Source organism: Arachis stenosperma, chromosome 6 (genome assembly GCF_014773155.1).
Source record: "Arachis stenosperma cultivar V10309 chromosome 6, arast.V10309.gnm1.PFL2, whole genome shotgun sequence".
Taxonomy (NCBI): Eukaryota; Viridiplantae; Streptophyta; class Magnoliopsida; order Fabales; family Fabaceae; genus Arachis; species Arachis stenosperma.
The window spans coordinates 127684222-127700538 of NC_080382.1; the positions used below are offsets into that span (position 1 = coordinate 127684222).

The window sequence follows — 16317 nt, forward strand, 5'->3', positions numbered from 1 at the left end:
AACCTCAACCTTCTTACATTGCAGGTTTCCTATTTATACACGGTGAACTAATTGGCAAACATAAGTCACGTGCACAGTCATTTAATATGAATGAAAGCCATTGAGCTTCGCATTGAAGTTGGAGATGGAATTCAAAATCCAACAAGTTTAGACAATGTCATTGGGGCACAGCCACGATTCGGCGAGGATTGGATCTGGCTTCAAGAACAAGCCATTGAGGTGAAGTTTCTGGAATTTCTGCCATAACTCAATTTTTCTCGAGAAAAGGAGATGAGATAAATACAGAAGAGATAAAAAATCAGGAAAAAAAGTGCGGAAGAGAATCGTACTTCTGATGAGAAAATAATTTTGATATTCTTGATGAAACATTGACAAGATACATCAGAATATATAGTTACTTGAAGTACAGAGTGAATTAACTTTAACTGAATGCATGTGCCTCTACTAAACATCTAACTAGTTAACTAACTCTAACATGATGCTAGATAAATACATGGCCCTGTTAACACATCCCTTTTCCCCGAGTGTGTGAATGACTCAAAATAAACGGTGGCATTAAATCTCTCAAGGTCAAAACTCAAAACTCAAAAACACAATTTGAAATTTGAACCTCTAGAAATTATTAGATCCCCACAAGAAACTGGTAGGACAACGATGGATTTTGTGAGCGTCTATAAAGAGAAAGTTTGGGACCAGTATTTTTTTATTAAAATTTTGTCAATACTTAATTAGTAAAAGAAAAAGTGAATAATTATACATTATTAAATATAATTTCACATCATTAAAAACATTAATAATAATTAATTGATGACAAAAAATCATAAAACCTACTAACCCTAACACACTTTTATAATTTTGTATGACCTAAAAAAGTTGGTCACTAAACTAGTAAATTTTTTTTGGCAACCAAATTTGCTCACCAATACCAAAACTATATACTATTTGGTAATTAAATTGGTAGTTAAATATAAAATTAGCAACCATAGCCAAAGTTAGACTTTGTGTAAATATTTGGTCAATATTTCAATTGCTAAATATGACATTAGGGACCTGTTTAACTATCAAAATAAAACTTAGACTTTGTTTAACCTTTGGTAAAAAAATTATAGATAGTGACTGATTTAGCGGCTAATAAAAAATTAGGCTATAAAAATTAATGGTCGTTAAATTGGTAAATATCGAATAATTTAATTAAAAAATATATTATAAATATTTTGGGTTACTAAAGTAGGAATGTTAATGGGGTGGGACAGGGTGGGGATGTCTTCCTGTTTCCCGTCTCCGCCCTTAGATCTGTTTTTTGTCCCCGTCCTGAAATCCACCATGAAAGAATAACGGCCACATCTCCATTTTTTGCATCCCCATGTTTTCCACGGGCCAATTCTTCATCTCTTTATATTGAGCATTATATGAAAATTATAGTAAAAAATTTTAAAAATTTTAAAAAAGAAAAACACAATATTATTACATCACACAAACATATCTTATCTAAGATTAAAACTTACAAGTCCAGAAATATAAAATAACAAATTATATTTCATAAAACAAAATCTTAAAATACAACTTTCATTCTAAAAAAAGCCATAAAATAATGTCTTCAACATCAAATATTTTTCCATTGTTAGAATAAACTTCGAACAAATAACTCCATGTTCTCTATTAAAACAGCACGTACATAAATATATTTGTTAGAATATAATTAGCATCAATTAGGATCAATTACTATATCTAAATATTTATTATAGGAGATTACGTTTTTATTATTACGATTCTCTTAGTACCTATAAATATCCTTTTATATTGTATCATTCTACACAACTTGAGCAAACAACTTAAATACACAAAAATCCTTTTCTCTAATGCTCTTTCTTACCTTTCTAACATAGTATCAGAATCATGGTATCCTCCTTGAAGAGGATAGGTTGTTTTCCTTGCGGTGAAATCACCGTAGTTTTTGCATTTTTTTCTATGTCATTCTTCTTTTCCTTTTGTCACTCCTTTTATGCTTTTTCACCTCACCAACTAGTCTATTTTCTCTGTCTTGTATTTTTTCGAGTCGAATGATCAAACACCATTGTCATCAGCTGCTTACCTATTCTCATGAAGAAATCATATAGTTTTCGCTCTCTTTCGACAGTTTCGTCTGCGTTCTCTCGTGGTAGTTCCATCTACGTTCTCTCGTGACAATTCCATATGCGTTCTCTCGTAGCAGTTCTGTCTGCGTTTTGTCTGTATTTCCTTGTGGCAGTTCCGTCTGTGTTTCTTTCCGGCAGTTCCGTCTGCACTTCCTTCAGAAAGCAGCAGTTCCGTCTGCGCTTCCTTCAGATAAGCGGCAGTTCCGTCTGCGCTTCCTTTCATCTGCGCCCGTTTTATCAGTTTATGCAGATTTTTTTCTCTTTATTTTGTTGTTTTAAATAAGTTTCAAACTCAAGTTGTCACTTGAGTTTGAGGGAGATGTTAGAATATAATTAGCATCAATTAGGATCAATTAGTATTATTTAGTATATCTGAATATTTATTATAGGAGATTACGTCTTTATTATTACGATTCTCTTAGTACCTATAAATATCCTTTTATATTGCATCATTCTACACAACTTGAGCAGACAACTTGAATACATACAAATCCTTTTCTCTACTGCTCTTTCTTACCTTTCTAACAATGTTAACATATATCATAAACAAGAATATTATATATTAAATAAAATTTGGACATAATAAAAAATAATTACCTAAACTCCTAAATTAAGATTTAATACAAAAACACTAAATTAGATTCTAACTCAACTTCAGATACAAAGAGAAAATTCAAAAAACAAAAAAAAGATTAAATCAAATACAAAAGAATACATAATAAATAAACAAAAACGACAAAAAATAAAGAAGGATAAACTATAAACTGCAATAAATCAGCAAAAAAAATACATAACAGAGAAGATTATATAGAAAACACATAACAGAAATTATATAGAGGAAATTTTAAACTGCAATAAATCAGCAAAAATGGCAATAAAACACAGAAAGAGATAAATTATAAATTACAATAAATCAACAAAAAGAATGCATAACAAAAATTATATAGAAGATGAGTATTAAATTCTAATTGTTTCATAGTTAATTAATTATAAACCCTATGTGACAAGAGAGCATCAAACTGGGGGAGGGAGGAGGACGGACAACTGGCGCCTGCAGTGGGGGAATGCGACGGTGAGTTCTTTCTACGAATTAGGGGGGACGTTTCGGCGACTTCTTTCCACAAGTTGTGGAGACGTGATGGTGAGACAAAGAACAGTGCAGTGCGGAGGGTGAACGCCATGGTGCGGTGATGGTGCCGTGCAGGAGAGAGAACAACGCCGAGAGAGAGAACGCCGCGATGTCCGATGATGGCGCAATGAGTAGAACGGCGAGGTGAGAAGGAGAGTGACAACAGAGGTGTTTAGAGATGGCTGGCTGGGTGCAGAGAAGGAGGGTGTTGCAAGAACAGGCGTGAGTTCAGCGCTAGTAGGGGGAGGAATTAGGATTCTCACTTTTTCTATATATATAGAAGATGAAATGACTAAAAAATTAAAATGAGAAATAAACTATTAAAGGTGTTTAAGTAATTTAATATATTCGGAGATTATGGAAATAGAAATTTTTGTTTCGGATCCTTGCACCTGCTTCGAAAAAATTTCATTTTCCATTTCTGTCCCCACAAAATTAATATTCCATCATCAAAGCCTCATTCGAGACAGTCTCCATAAAAATTTCTGTCTCTCAGGAAATTTTGACGTAAAGTGAATTAGCCTCTCATAATAAAAGTAATTACTGATTTAGTAACCAACATGACAGTTTGATTATGAAACTGTTGGTCGTTAATTAATCGCTAATTGACAACCAATATGAAAATTAGAAAATCTAACTAACACATAATATAAGCTATAAAATTTTTGTTCATTAAATCAATTGCTAATATTATAATTAGCGACCCACTAGGCTATACAAAATTATTTTGTTTCACTCTATTATTATTATTATTATTATTATTATTATTATTATTATTATTATTATTATTATTATTATAAAATTAAAAATAAAATTGAATGAAGGTAAAGACTCTCACCTAATTACAAGTTCCCATTGAAGCATCATTATTTGTTATTTGAACTTTTGTAGTGACTTTTAAGATGGTTTCTTTAACTTTTGGACCAAGAGTGCTTCTAACAATTATTTGTTCTTTCGACGTTTGACCTGAATCAATTATTTGAACTTTTGAAATTTGATTTGAAATTCCGTCGATCATAGTTACACCAGGAATGCATCCTTTTTTCCCTACTTGTTCCCCTTCTCCACCGGAAAAAAACAAATCCCTCTTTTCAATATATATCAAATGAAAAAGTTGAGAGTATTATGTTTTTACTTTGTATTTTAATTTTTAATATATTTTTTTTGAAAAATTTTTTCTTTAAATTTTTAAAACGGAAAATATACCCTAATGTATTTAGACAATTTCTCTGGTTAATTACGATAATTTTTCAATAAGCTTAACAACAATAATAGATGCGCGTGAAAATGAGAAAGTACTCGAATCACACAAGGTCAATTTAATTCACATTCTCTCTGACTCTTCTCGACTATTCTCGACTATAACATGAAATTTGCTTCCAGATCTAGATTAAACAAGTATAGAAGTACAACACAAGGTTAAAATCGAAACTGATTAAGTTCATTCCAACATATAATAATTAAACAATATGGAACTTACAATAGCCAGATCTATGAACTAAAAGAGCAGAATGAAAGCTTTTATTTGAAAATCCACGATAGGCAAATATAGTTGAAGAAAAAGAAGTAAAGAGAGATCTGGATCAGCCCGTATAGATGTGGACCTTAAGGGCGACGATGATGACGGAATAGAGAGCAAAGAAGATGAGAGTATGAATGAAAATGGCTTTGCCGTTGGTCTTCATGCGACCGAACTCAAGCTGCTTTCCATTTCCAGGGAACGAGAAAAGCAAACCGGGTTGGAGAAGCACGAACAAAACCACTCCTATTACCACTGGTGCCCAATCTGCCATTAGATCTTCAATTTTTCAGCGGCTCTAGAAAGAAGCTTTAATTGGAGATGAATCAATGAGTGAGGAACAAAGACTAAAAGGGCGGTGAAAGATACGCTTGGGAATTTGGAACAATTTGGAAGCACGAGTCCTTCACTCATGCGCTCATGCCTCGTGGCTGCTTCTAGTTATCTCACTTGCTAAACTAATAATAATAATTGTTACTTAAGATTATTTTTTTATTAGTTAATATTAATCATAATTAATTATAGTAGAAATATATAAATAGTATATAAGATTAACTATAAATAATTTTTTTTGAAAAATGAATTCTTATTTTAAAATTTTTTTAAATGAATGAAAATAAAAAATTAAAAAAATATTTAGTAGTTAACTTTATGTACTTTTTATGTACTCTTATCATAATTAATTACTATCAATATTAAATTAATAAAAAATAATTTAGATAACAATAACTAATTAAAATTCATTTGACTTTTTTCTTTTTTTTTTTGAAAATTTTTATACTAGAAAAAAAATACCAAACAGAAGAGTAATATTTTAAATCAATTCTTAAAAATATTTTAATCATAAATTAATTTTTAAGTTGTTATTTCATTAAACAAATCAGTACATTAGATTTCTTTATAGAAAGAACTTATCTTAAAATTTTAAAAAATTTTAAGAATAATTTTTTATTAAATAAATATTAAAACTGAATTGTCTAAATTTTGTTTATCAAAATTTGGTATGTAAATTGATTTGTCAAATAAAATAAAAAGTCAAAAACTGATTTTATGATTAAAATTTGTTAAAAATTAATTTTTCTGACTAAACATTTTTTTAAGGATCAATTTAAAATATTAAATATCTATAAAACGCATTTGATTATATAACAATATATTATGTTACATTGATATAAAAATTAAAAAATGTAATATTTAATTTTAATTTTGAATGAAATATTATCCTAATAGAAAAATAATTTATTAAAAATTAATATAATTATTTTAAATAAATTTATCCACTAAAAATAATTACCTAAATATCACAAAATTATTTACTTTTAACAACCATTGTATAAAAAAAATAATATTTTAAAATCAAAATACTATTTTATTCTGCAATATTTATAACCATTTTTGTATCGTGATGAATAAGACCCGCTAATTTCCTTATTAGGGCGAAATCAAGATCGATTTGGTTTGTGCTTTAATCAAATGATGAAGAGGCATTTAGGCCTATATGATAAATTGATTAAACAAATATTTGTCTAATTTATTTATTTATTTTATTTGATCATGAATATCTAATTATAACAAGTTAGCTTTTCATTGACATTAAGATTGATGAATTATGAGTTTATAACCCATTTTCTCTCTGGTTTTATCCATGCTCCACATAATTTACACACAAATATACACCTTGTTGGAATCTTGTTCTTTAGTTTGGCCACCCTTACCTATTTACATGGATATGCCAGCTGGAAAATTAAGATGTTTGGTAAAGGAAACTTCGTGATTCAATTTTTTCTATTTTTCTATCTAACTAGAATTTTGGTATTACATTTCAGAATTTCCAGTAATTCAACAAAATCTCAACAATTCTCTCCGGTCATAACATACAATTTTTTCCCCACAATCAGTTAGCTACCAGGACGTGTCGGGTTGGCTATATAACCGACAGATGATATCATCAGTCATAGAACATACATTCATCATATACATTTATCTGTTTTGCTTAAGTTTGCATTTCTTGGGATTGCCTAATTGATAATCTATGCTTATTTGCTATATTTGTTACCTGTTGTAATTATATTCTACTTGTGTTTGCCATTGTCTATTTACTTGTCTATGTGGTTCCACCAGAGTTGGAGGTTTTGGAGGAAAGTAGACGACAGAGGATTTTAGTTAGAGTTTAGCTAAGATTTAAAACCTTAGATGACCTACCCTTTTTATGGTTTACAATTGATTACCTTTAAGTTTTATAATCTGAGTGTCGAAGTTCTAGGATTGCCTTTGGCTTTCCCAGGACATTATATGTTAGAGATGTGGGCACTGTTACTATGCTGAGAACCTCTGATTCTCACCCCATACATATTCTATGGTTTTCAAATGCAGGACATGAGGCAGCTCGCTGAGACATTCTAGGAGCTTTTTACAGCAAAGACCTTCTTGTCTTTTGGACTTTACTTTTGGTTATAATGTCTATATGTAGATACTTATTTTCTCCACTATTTATATATATATATATATATATATATATATATATATATATATATATATATATATATATATATATATATATATGATGTATTATTTCTCTTAGAGGTTATTTTGGAAAAACAGGTTCTGTAAACTCTGTATTTTGGGCTCTTTTAGGAACTCTCATGTATATATGTATATATGCTTATGTGCTCTGGCCGGTTTACCTTCACGAGCCGAGTCAGAAGCTTTGTTATTTGTATCTTGGAACTCTTTAGTAATTAGCCATGTTTAGCTTACTCTTATTTTGCTTCGGTTATGCTAACGTTGACAGAAGGGTTGCGCTTTCAGTTTAGTGCTTTTGTTTTTAACTTTCCTGCGAAGGCTCTTAGTTATAAAAAAAATTTAACCTATATTATATTTTATAATTTTATTTTTAGATGTCGTAATACCTTACCACCTCTGTCTTATAACTTAAGCATAAGATTGTGTGTGGTAGGGTGTTACACTTAGGGATGGCAACATGTCCCCATGGGGCGGGGATATGCCCCCCGCCCCCTGCCTCCACAATCTGTCCCCGTCCCTGCCCCGTCTCTGCGGCGGGTAATGGGGACCCCGTATCCGCCGGGGACTTAGGTCCTCATGGATATCCATGGATATTTATAAGAAATTCAAAAAATAAGGAAAAAATAGGAAAACCTTGAAGAAAAAAGACAATCATCAATGAAAAATCCAAACCTTCAGTTATCTATTGTCGCATATCCTCAATCAAATTAACCGAATTTTCTTTAGCCACTGCAAAATTGATTGACTAACAAATACTATACGTTCAATTAAACAAACTCATATGAGTCAAAATCACAGGCAAAAAATTCCATCATTAACACAGAGGCAGCAACTAATGTAAAATCACAAAGGCTAACTTAGCAAATCACATGAAATCTTAACAATGCCATAGTAATTAACAAATGTTTAAGGTAAATAAAAATTATAGAAACCAAAGAGGCTGAGTTAGTGGAAGGAATGGCGGCCACGGCGACCAACAGCAACGACGAAGACTGGACTGCAACAAACACGATTTTGCCTCTAACGATCTTTCTGAATGGCGACAAAGATAACCCTCTTCCAACGCAACGAAAATGGCGACGATTCTGCTTCTCACGCGACGAAGGCGGCAACGCTTCTGCCTTTGACAATTCTCCTCGGGCTGGGTTAGGCACGCGACAGGGCGCAACAGCGATATTCTCCACGGCCAGATTTCTCAGATGCGGCACGATGGTTCTGTGGTGACTTTGAGAGTGAGAGGAGAGAAGCGGTGAGAAAGGGGAACACGACGGTGAGGGGGACGAGGGTGGCGGACCACGATGAGAGGAAAGGTGGAGACTGGAGAGGATTTGCAAATTTGAGAAGAGAGGCTTAGAGAAAGTGACGGCACTGAGTGAATGAAATTGAGATTTAGGGTTTCACACATTCATGTGAAACTAATATATATATATATATATATATATATATATAGGTATTTTTGTCATTTGCACAAACGGGTATTACACGGGTACCCATGGGACGGGGACTTCGATCCCTGCCCCCGCCCCGTTTATTTAACGGGTCCCCGCCCTCCGTCTCCGCGGGGTAAAATTCCTCCCCAAATTCATTCTCCGGCGGGTAAATTTTCGCGGATACCTGCCCCGCTGGGGAAAATTGCCATGCCTAGTTACACTGCACCTATGTCCTGCGACGTTGATGAGAGTGCATCTCGTGAATTTATAAGAGTGCATGTATATACAAATTTTAATATTTATTTGTGTGTTAGGTAAGTTTATATTTTATGATTAGTTTTGCGTATTAATAGAGTTATATTGTATTGTTATGTTAATATTATTATAGAAATATTATATTGATGGATAATGTAAAATATGATATTATACTATAAGAAAAATATTGAATACCGTCGGAAAAATGAAAATAAAATGTCGATAATAAGATTACTGTCGAATTTTCTGTCGGATTAAATCCAACGGTATAAACGTTGCCGGTAATTGTTTAACGTCAGATTTTGATGTCCTCTGATAACTAGCGGCAGATTTAGTGGCGGAATTTGATTTTTAAGATACGAATATCTTATGTAAATTACCGGCGGATTTTTTCCGATGGTACCTTTAACGCCAAACTATTTTGTTCCATCAAATTTACCGTCATATTTTTTTTTGGTATATCTGACGGTTAGTCCAAATTTTTTTTGGTTAAATTTTTTTTTTGAAGCAATTAGTGGTCAAATTCTAAATTTTTTTATTCAAATTTATTTTTTGCATAATTAGTAGTCAATTTTTAAATAATAGAAACCAAATATGTTAAAATAAATATCAAGCATGCTTAAGATTAGTAGTTTACTAAAAAGTTATTTAAAGTAATCTATAAACTTCAATTATATTTAGATTTTATTAGAAATTTTGGCAGAGTCTCATCTATAACTAGAATACGCCAAATATTCTATCCATCAACAATTCACTTAAATAATAACATCTATCAACAATCAACAAACAAGAATCAAGAATCAAGCAGCAACATCCATCAATCAACAATAAGCAGTTCAATTAATTAAGATTAGTAGTTTCATCTATATGACATTATATGACTTAAGCAGCAACATCCATTAACAGTTACGAATTCTCAAACACTTTCAACAGCTCAAATCTAGTAACCTAAATTGAACCTATCTTAATAACATAAATCCACTAAAATTAGAAAATTGAGTGTAATTAAATTAAACTGACTAACTAAAATGGTTTGCATATAAAAGACTGAAAATAATACTCACACCGTCGTCCCATCAAGCCAAATCGTCATTTCTATGATGGGAGGTGGTAGAGAGGCATCTAGCTGGGATCCGTGAGAGGATTCCAACACCACGGTGTCTGTCGCTGAAGGTGGCATTGTCGAGATAGTGGGCTATTGAGAGGATGGAGGCGGCGTCGTCGAGATAGTGGGCTGCTAAGCAAATGGAGGCACCGTCGTTGAGGTAGAAGGAGCCCTGTAGTTGGGGTTAGGGACCATGAACGCCTAGTCCGATGCACCCATTGCCTGTGACGTCATCGGGATAGTTGGAGTAGAAGGGGACGACTGAGAAGTTCGAGGAGTACTAGTAGAAACCCTCCCTCTACCACGACCATGCATGGCCATGAGACCAATCCGTGACACCTCTACTTGTCATCACATCTGCAAAGAGCATAACAATTAACACAAATCCTCCCACAATTATATTATTTGAAAGAAATTTTGACATAACTTCCTCTAAAAATGTGCTAACTATCATGGTGATAAACTGCACAACAATCAAAACATATTCAAATATGAAACTTTACAAAGTTAGAACCCTTGAATCTAAACCTAACTAATTCATTAGAGAATTTATTCTCAAACTTTAACACTACATACTAAACATGCATATCATCAAGCATTGTTAAATATTAATGATGTTCTCTTTTTAACTTGATTCTTAGATTGATGGGATTAAATATTATATAAAACCTATTACCTCACATACTTTTACAAATTCAAATCAAAACTTTAAATTCTAGTTTGTATAAATTAGGGTTAAGTACGATTTTGGTCCCTAAGGTATAAGCCAAAAAAAATTTTCGTCCCTAACCTTTTTTGCATACAAAATCGTCTCTAAGTTTTGACTTGGTTTTAAAATCGTCATTTTTACTTAAATCCTAAAATTTTGGACCAAATTACCCCTAACAAAAAAATTATAAAATAAAAAAGAAAAAAAAGAGAAAGAGAACGGACGAGAGAGAGAAAGAGAACCATGGTGAAGGGAAGAAGAAGAAGGGGGAAGGGAAGAAGAAAGTAGCAACGACTCTGGCAAAGGAGGATAGACATTGCACGCCGCATCGCCGTTTCTGCTCCTGCGCCAGTGTTCGACATTGATGCCAATAGATTGCCGAGGAAGGACGTCCGCCGCGTCGCCATTTCTGCTCCTCCTCTTTGCTCGCTCGCCGGTCGCCACTTCTCCTTGTCTCTCGTCGTTGTTCCTCCCTAGGGTTCCAATTCTACTTTTGTTTTGTTAAGTGTTGATTCTTCTGCTTATATTTCTTTTGTTAATTACATTGACGATTTGTTAATTTATTGATTTTGTTAATCACATTATTTCTTATTCTGATTTTATTGTTGTTGTTGATTCTGATTCCATTGTTCTTCTGGTTTTGATTCTAATTCTGATTCCATTTTTCTACTTCTGATTTCATTGTTGTTGTTTATTCTTCTACTTTTTTTGCTTCTATTTTTGTTTCTGTTTTTATGTTTATTACATTATTTCTGCTTTTGATTTTATTGTTGTTACTACTGATGCAATGATGTAAAAGAAGAGACGATGATGTGATGGAGAAGAAGAAAAATAAGAATAGAAACTGAGTATTTTGGTGAAGAAAGAGAAGGCTATTTTGGTCCGAAGGATTTTTTTGTGCAAAAAAAAGTTGGGGTCAAAAAATTTTTTTCTCTATATTTTAGAGACCAAAATAATACTTAACCCTATAAATTACAAGACCTTATTCAAGCTAATATTGTAAATATGTATTTGTCTCTAAATTTAAGTTATATTAGGCATTATATGATTTATATTGTTAACTAATTAGTTAAGTACTTAATTAGTTAAAATTTAGTACAATACAGTAAACCACAACACAACAAACAACATAATTTAGAATCTATTCTCAACTTTCAATTTAAAATCAATTAGAATCTATTTTCATCAATGGTCATCAAATACCAAGCTAGAACCAAAATTAAGAAGTGGGAGAAAGGGGTGCTACTTGAAAGGAGCAACGGCGGTAGAGACGGCGACAACAGCAATGGAAGATGCGGCGAACAGCGGCGGCAAAGGCGACGGCAACAACAGCGGCACCAGAAGCGGCGGTTCAGTTCGAACGATGAGATGGGACCGTCGAAAAAGGCTGCCGGAGGGAACGTTGAGGGAATGGGGAACAGGGTTAGAGAAAGAGAGTAATTCGAAATTAGGAGGAAGAGAGTTCGCAATTCGAATTTAGGGCACACTTACCATCAGATTAGATAAATCCGCCAGTAAAGCTTCGTGGTTGATCAAAACACAATGTTTCATTAATAATCAAGATTACCGTTGGATTTATTCACTTATAAATCCAACAGTAATCGTGGCACCGATTATTTTGCTTTTTCCTCCAACTATTACCACCGGATTCTAATTTTTTACGGTAAATTTTTTGCTCGATGAATTCAATACAAAATCTGTCGATAAAATCACCACTAAATATGATAGTACTCAGCACCTTAAATCTGACAGTATTCAATATTTTTTTTTATAATGTTTTTCTTGTGGTGTTAATAATTGAATATATGTGTGTGTTTTTCAACAATATGGTAATTATTAAGCAAAAATTGTTAACACTTATTAGAATTATATGTTACTGTGAAAAATATTAATATTAAATGGTAAAATACATAATTAAATTTTTTTTTCTTTTTTCACGTATCTAACTAGGGTTTGTTAATTTTTTTTTCCTTGTTAATTGTTATCTTACCATGCATAATAATCTTAAAATTATATATTATTATTAACTCTAAAAGTATGACATTTTCATGTTTAATAATTTAAAAATTATATATTAATATTTATATTTTAAATTATAGTAAATTATTATCGAATATGAAAGTTATTATATGTATTAGTATTAAAGTATTTTATATAAAAAATGTTAAGGAGCTATCAGAATTTATTATTTTTTTATTATTATTTAATCATGAATTCAATTTCTTTATACTAGTTTTTTTAGTTTAGTAATCTAATTACATACTTTATCTCATATTTTTAAATGTTGATGACTAACTGATAACAAAAAATAATAAATTCTAATGACTGTCTATTATTCCTCTTTTATATATTCATGTTAATAAAAGGTTTAATTACTCTGTTGGTCCCTATAGTTTCGTAAAATTTTTAATTAGGTCTCTATATTTTTTTTCTTTTAATTTAGTCCCTGCACCAAATTTTTTTTCAACTAAATCTCTCTTGACAGTAATTAGTTTAATTGTATAGGAACCTAACTAAAAAAAATTGGTACAGAGACCTAATTAAAAAAAATTTAGTGTAAGGACTCAATTAAAAGAAAAAAAATATAAAAATCTAATTAAAAATTTTGCAAAACTATAAAAACCAAAAAAATAATTAAACCTTAATAAAATGTATTTGCGCTAATATATTTATGCAAAATGTATTGTTAAATAAAATATACAAACCTACATAAGTAGTTTTGTTATTTAAAAAAAAAATAAACTCCCACATTGCGAGATAAAAGATTCAATTTTATTTTTTAAATTTTTTAACAAGAAAAATATTTACATGATGACATCTTTATATGAAGATGACATTGTGAATCTTTAAATAATTAATCAAAAATATTTAGTCAATTTTATCAACTCATTTAATAGTTTATAATATTATCTTCGTGTAAAAATATCATCATGAAAATATTCACCTTCTAACAATACTTCTCCCATATAGCCCGAAGCTTTTTCATTTGGTTAAAAAAAAATGTATTTCACCCACTAAAAAAAGGGTATAATTCACTGCTCTAAAATACAATACCATACGTCTCTATACTTGAGAATAATACCAAACAAATATCTATATCCAAATTTTGTAACCTCTGTTCAGACTAATTGATTTTTCTTTCATATTGTAACTAAGTTTAGTCTTTAACAAAAATTGATTTTTTAGTCAAACCGCAATATGACATGTATCAGTCTTAGACTTATATCTTTACCTAAAAATAACTCTAATAATCTTCTCATGATTAACTAGACTAAGTAAAAGACATTCAGCGTGCATATGCCTTTGTGTCTCCTATGAATTATTGATTTTCTTATAAAGCTTTTTGTAGCGTCTTTTTCCATCTTTTTCTTTCATTTATTATCTTTTTGTTTTGTCTATCTCCTACTCTGCATTATAAATCATAAAGCGAGGACAATAAAGAAATCATACCTAAAAAGAGAACAACAAAAGTGTGTATTTAAATATTTAAGTGAAATATTTAAGTGTGTATTTAAATTAAAATTTATCGCATTAAAATTTAAATAAAAGTAATTTTGTAGAATTAATTTAGGTAGAAGTGAGTCTATACTAATATAATTTATGTTTAACAATTTTATACTAAAATTGATTTTGATAAAATGAATATAATTTAGATAATATTACTTAAAATCACTTTTAGATGGATAATTAGTTAATTACTAAAAAAATATAATATTAAATTATAATCTTACTTTTTTAAATATATTTAATCTTTTTTATACTTTTTTTAGTATTTTTTATATAATATTTTTATAATACTTTATTTTAATATGTTATAATTTTTTACTATTATAATAAAATTAATATTTATTTATTAAATTAAAAATAATATATAAAATTGACAACTTTTTAAATACTCTTTTTATAATAAGAATTAATATTTATTTATTAAATTAAAAATAATATATAAAATAATATATTTTAGTATTCTTTTTAAGTATTCTCAATAATATTATTTTTATTATTATTTTAGATTCTAATTTTTTACTAGTTATATTTTTATTATTATTTATGATTAATTTTTTATTAAATTTATCATTTTTAATAGGAAGAATAATACATATTACAAAAAAAATTAGAATAATAAATTGTGCACAAAAATTACAATGATAAATTTTACAATGTCAAACAAACAAAATATTCTATAATTGTTTTATTACTTTTAGTATTCTTTTATTTAGTATTATTTTGGACAATAAAATTTTATTATTTATGACTATTGTTATGTATGATCAATTTTTTATTTATTTTTTTCTTTTTAATAAGATCAATAATTTATATTACAATAAAATTATAATAAAAAAATAAAAAATCAAAATATAAAATAAAATACTAAAATTGATAAAAAAATTAAAATATTTAAAATTACTTAAAATAAATCTAAAAATTTTATGAAAATAAATCATTAAAATTAATAATGACCATCAACAAATGCTTGCCAAATACACTCTAAATAGGTTAAATTAATCTTAATCTTATTACAAAATATGTTATGTATAAAATAAAATTTAAATTTTTAATAATTATTTAAATAAATGAGTGAATTAATTATTTGATTAATCTAAGTTAGTTCTACACTATTGTTTATTGCAACTTATTAATAATAGTGTCCAATCCCTTCATCACAACCAGCCTTGCGATATTCTTTATCATTGACCATAAAAAAACGATGCCTTTCTTATCTAGAAAATTCCACTAGCTGGCTCCGGATAAAAAGGAGGACAAAAGATTTAAAGAGAAATTAAAGTATGATTAATTAATTTTATGTTCAACTTTTTCGGATTCCAATATTCACCCCCCTTTACTTTAGGAATTGAGCTTATATTAATTTGTTATTTATTATGTTTTTTATTTTCTTCTTTATCACTGCCTCTTCCAAGTCTTTTCTAACTCTTGTTTCTTTCTTAGAGGGACCTAAGAAATAAAATGAACAATTGGGCTCCTCCATTCATAGCTGCAGCTCTATTTTGGTTGTTGTCGCCGGGAATGATCTTTCAGTTGCCGGGGAAGAACTCGCCTTTCGAGTTCATGAACATGAAGACAACTGTGGCATCCATTTTTGTGCACACTGTAATTTATGGTCTGTTTCTCATTTTATTCTTCATTGTTCTTAATGTTCGTCTTTATATCTAGCAGCCATCCACAACTTTTTTACTTTATTTACTGTTAAGGACATTTTTAATTAATTTCATATATATTATTTCTCTTTTTACCAGTTCCTTGTAGTTCATTTCATTTAGTGATATTCAATTCATGTTAATTTCTGTTTTTCCTAATGATGATTTATGTTGTTAATTTTTGCAAACTGTTACAATTTATGATGAATTAAACATTCAAACAAAATATAATCATGTAAGTACAAATTTTGATTGTTAAACGCAACCACTACTACAATACATAACTAGGAACTTTAATCTCGTTAGGACCTTTATAACAGGACTCATCATGCAGTTATAGGGTTAAGATTTACAAC

At 29.9% G+C, this 16317-nt stretch overlaps 1 protein-coding gene across 1 annotated transcript; it reads left to right on the forward strand.

The window, feature by feature from the left end:
* The first annotated feature begins 15671 nt into the window (after positions 1-15671).
* Positions 15672-16059, forward strand: LOC130936432 (uncharacterized). Its single transcript, XM_057866499.1, has one exon. It carries the CDS (start codon positions 15771-15773, stop codon positions 15975-15977), a length of 207 nt encoding a protein of 68 aa, XP_057722482.1. The 5' UTR covers positions 15672-15770; the 3' UTR covers positions 15978-16059.
* The last annotated feature ends 258 nt before the right edge of the window (positions 16060-16317 follow it).

Excerpts from the sequence above, each read along its gene's own strand:
- LOC130936432 (XM_057866499.1), top strand. The coding sequence starts at position 15,771 with ATGAACAATTGGGCTCCTCCATTCATAGCTGCAGCTCTATTTTGGTTG.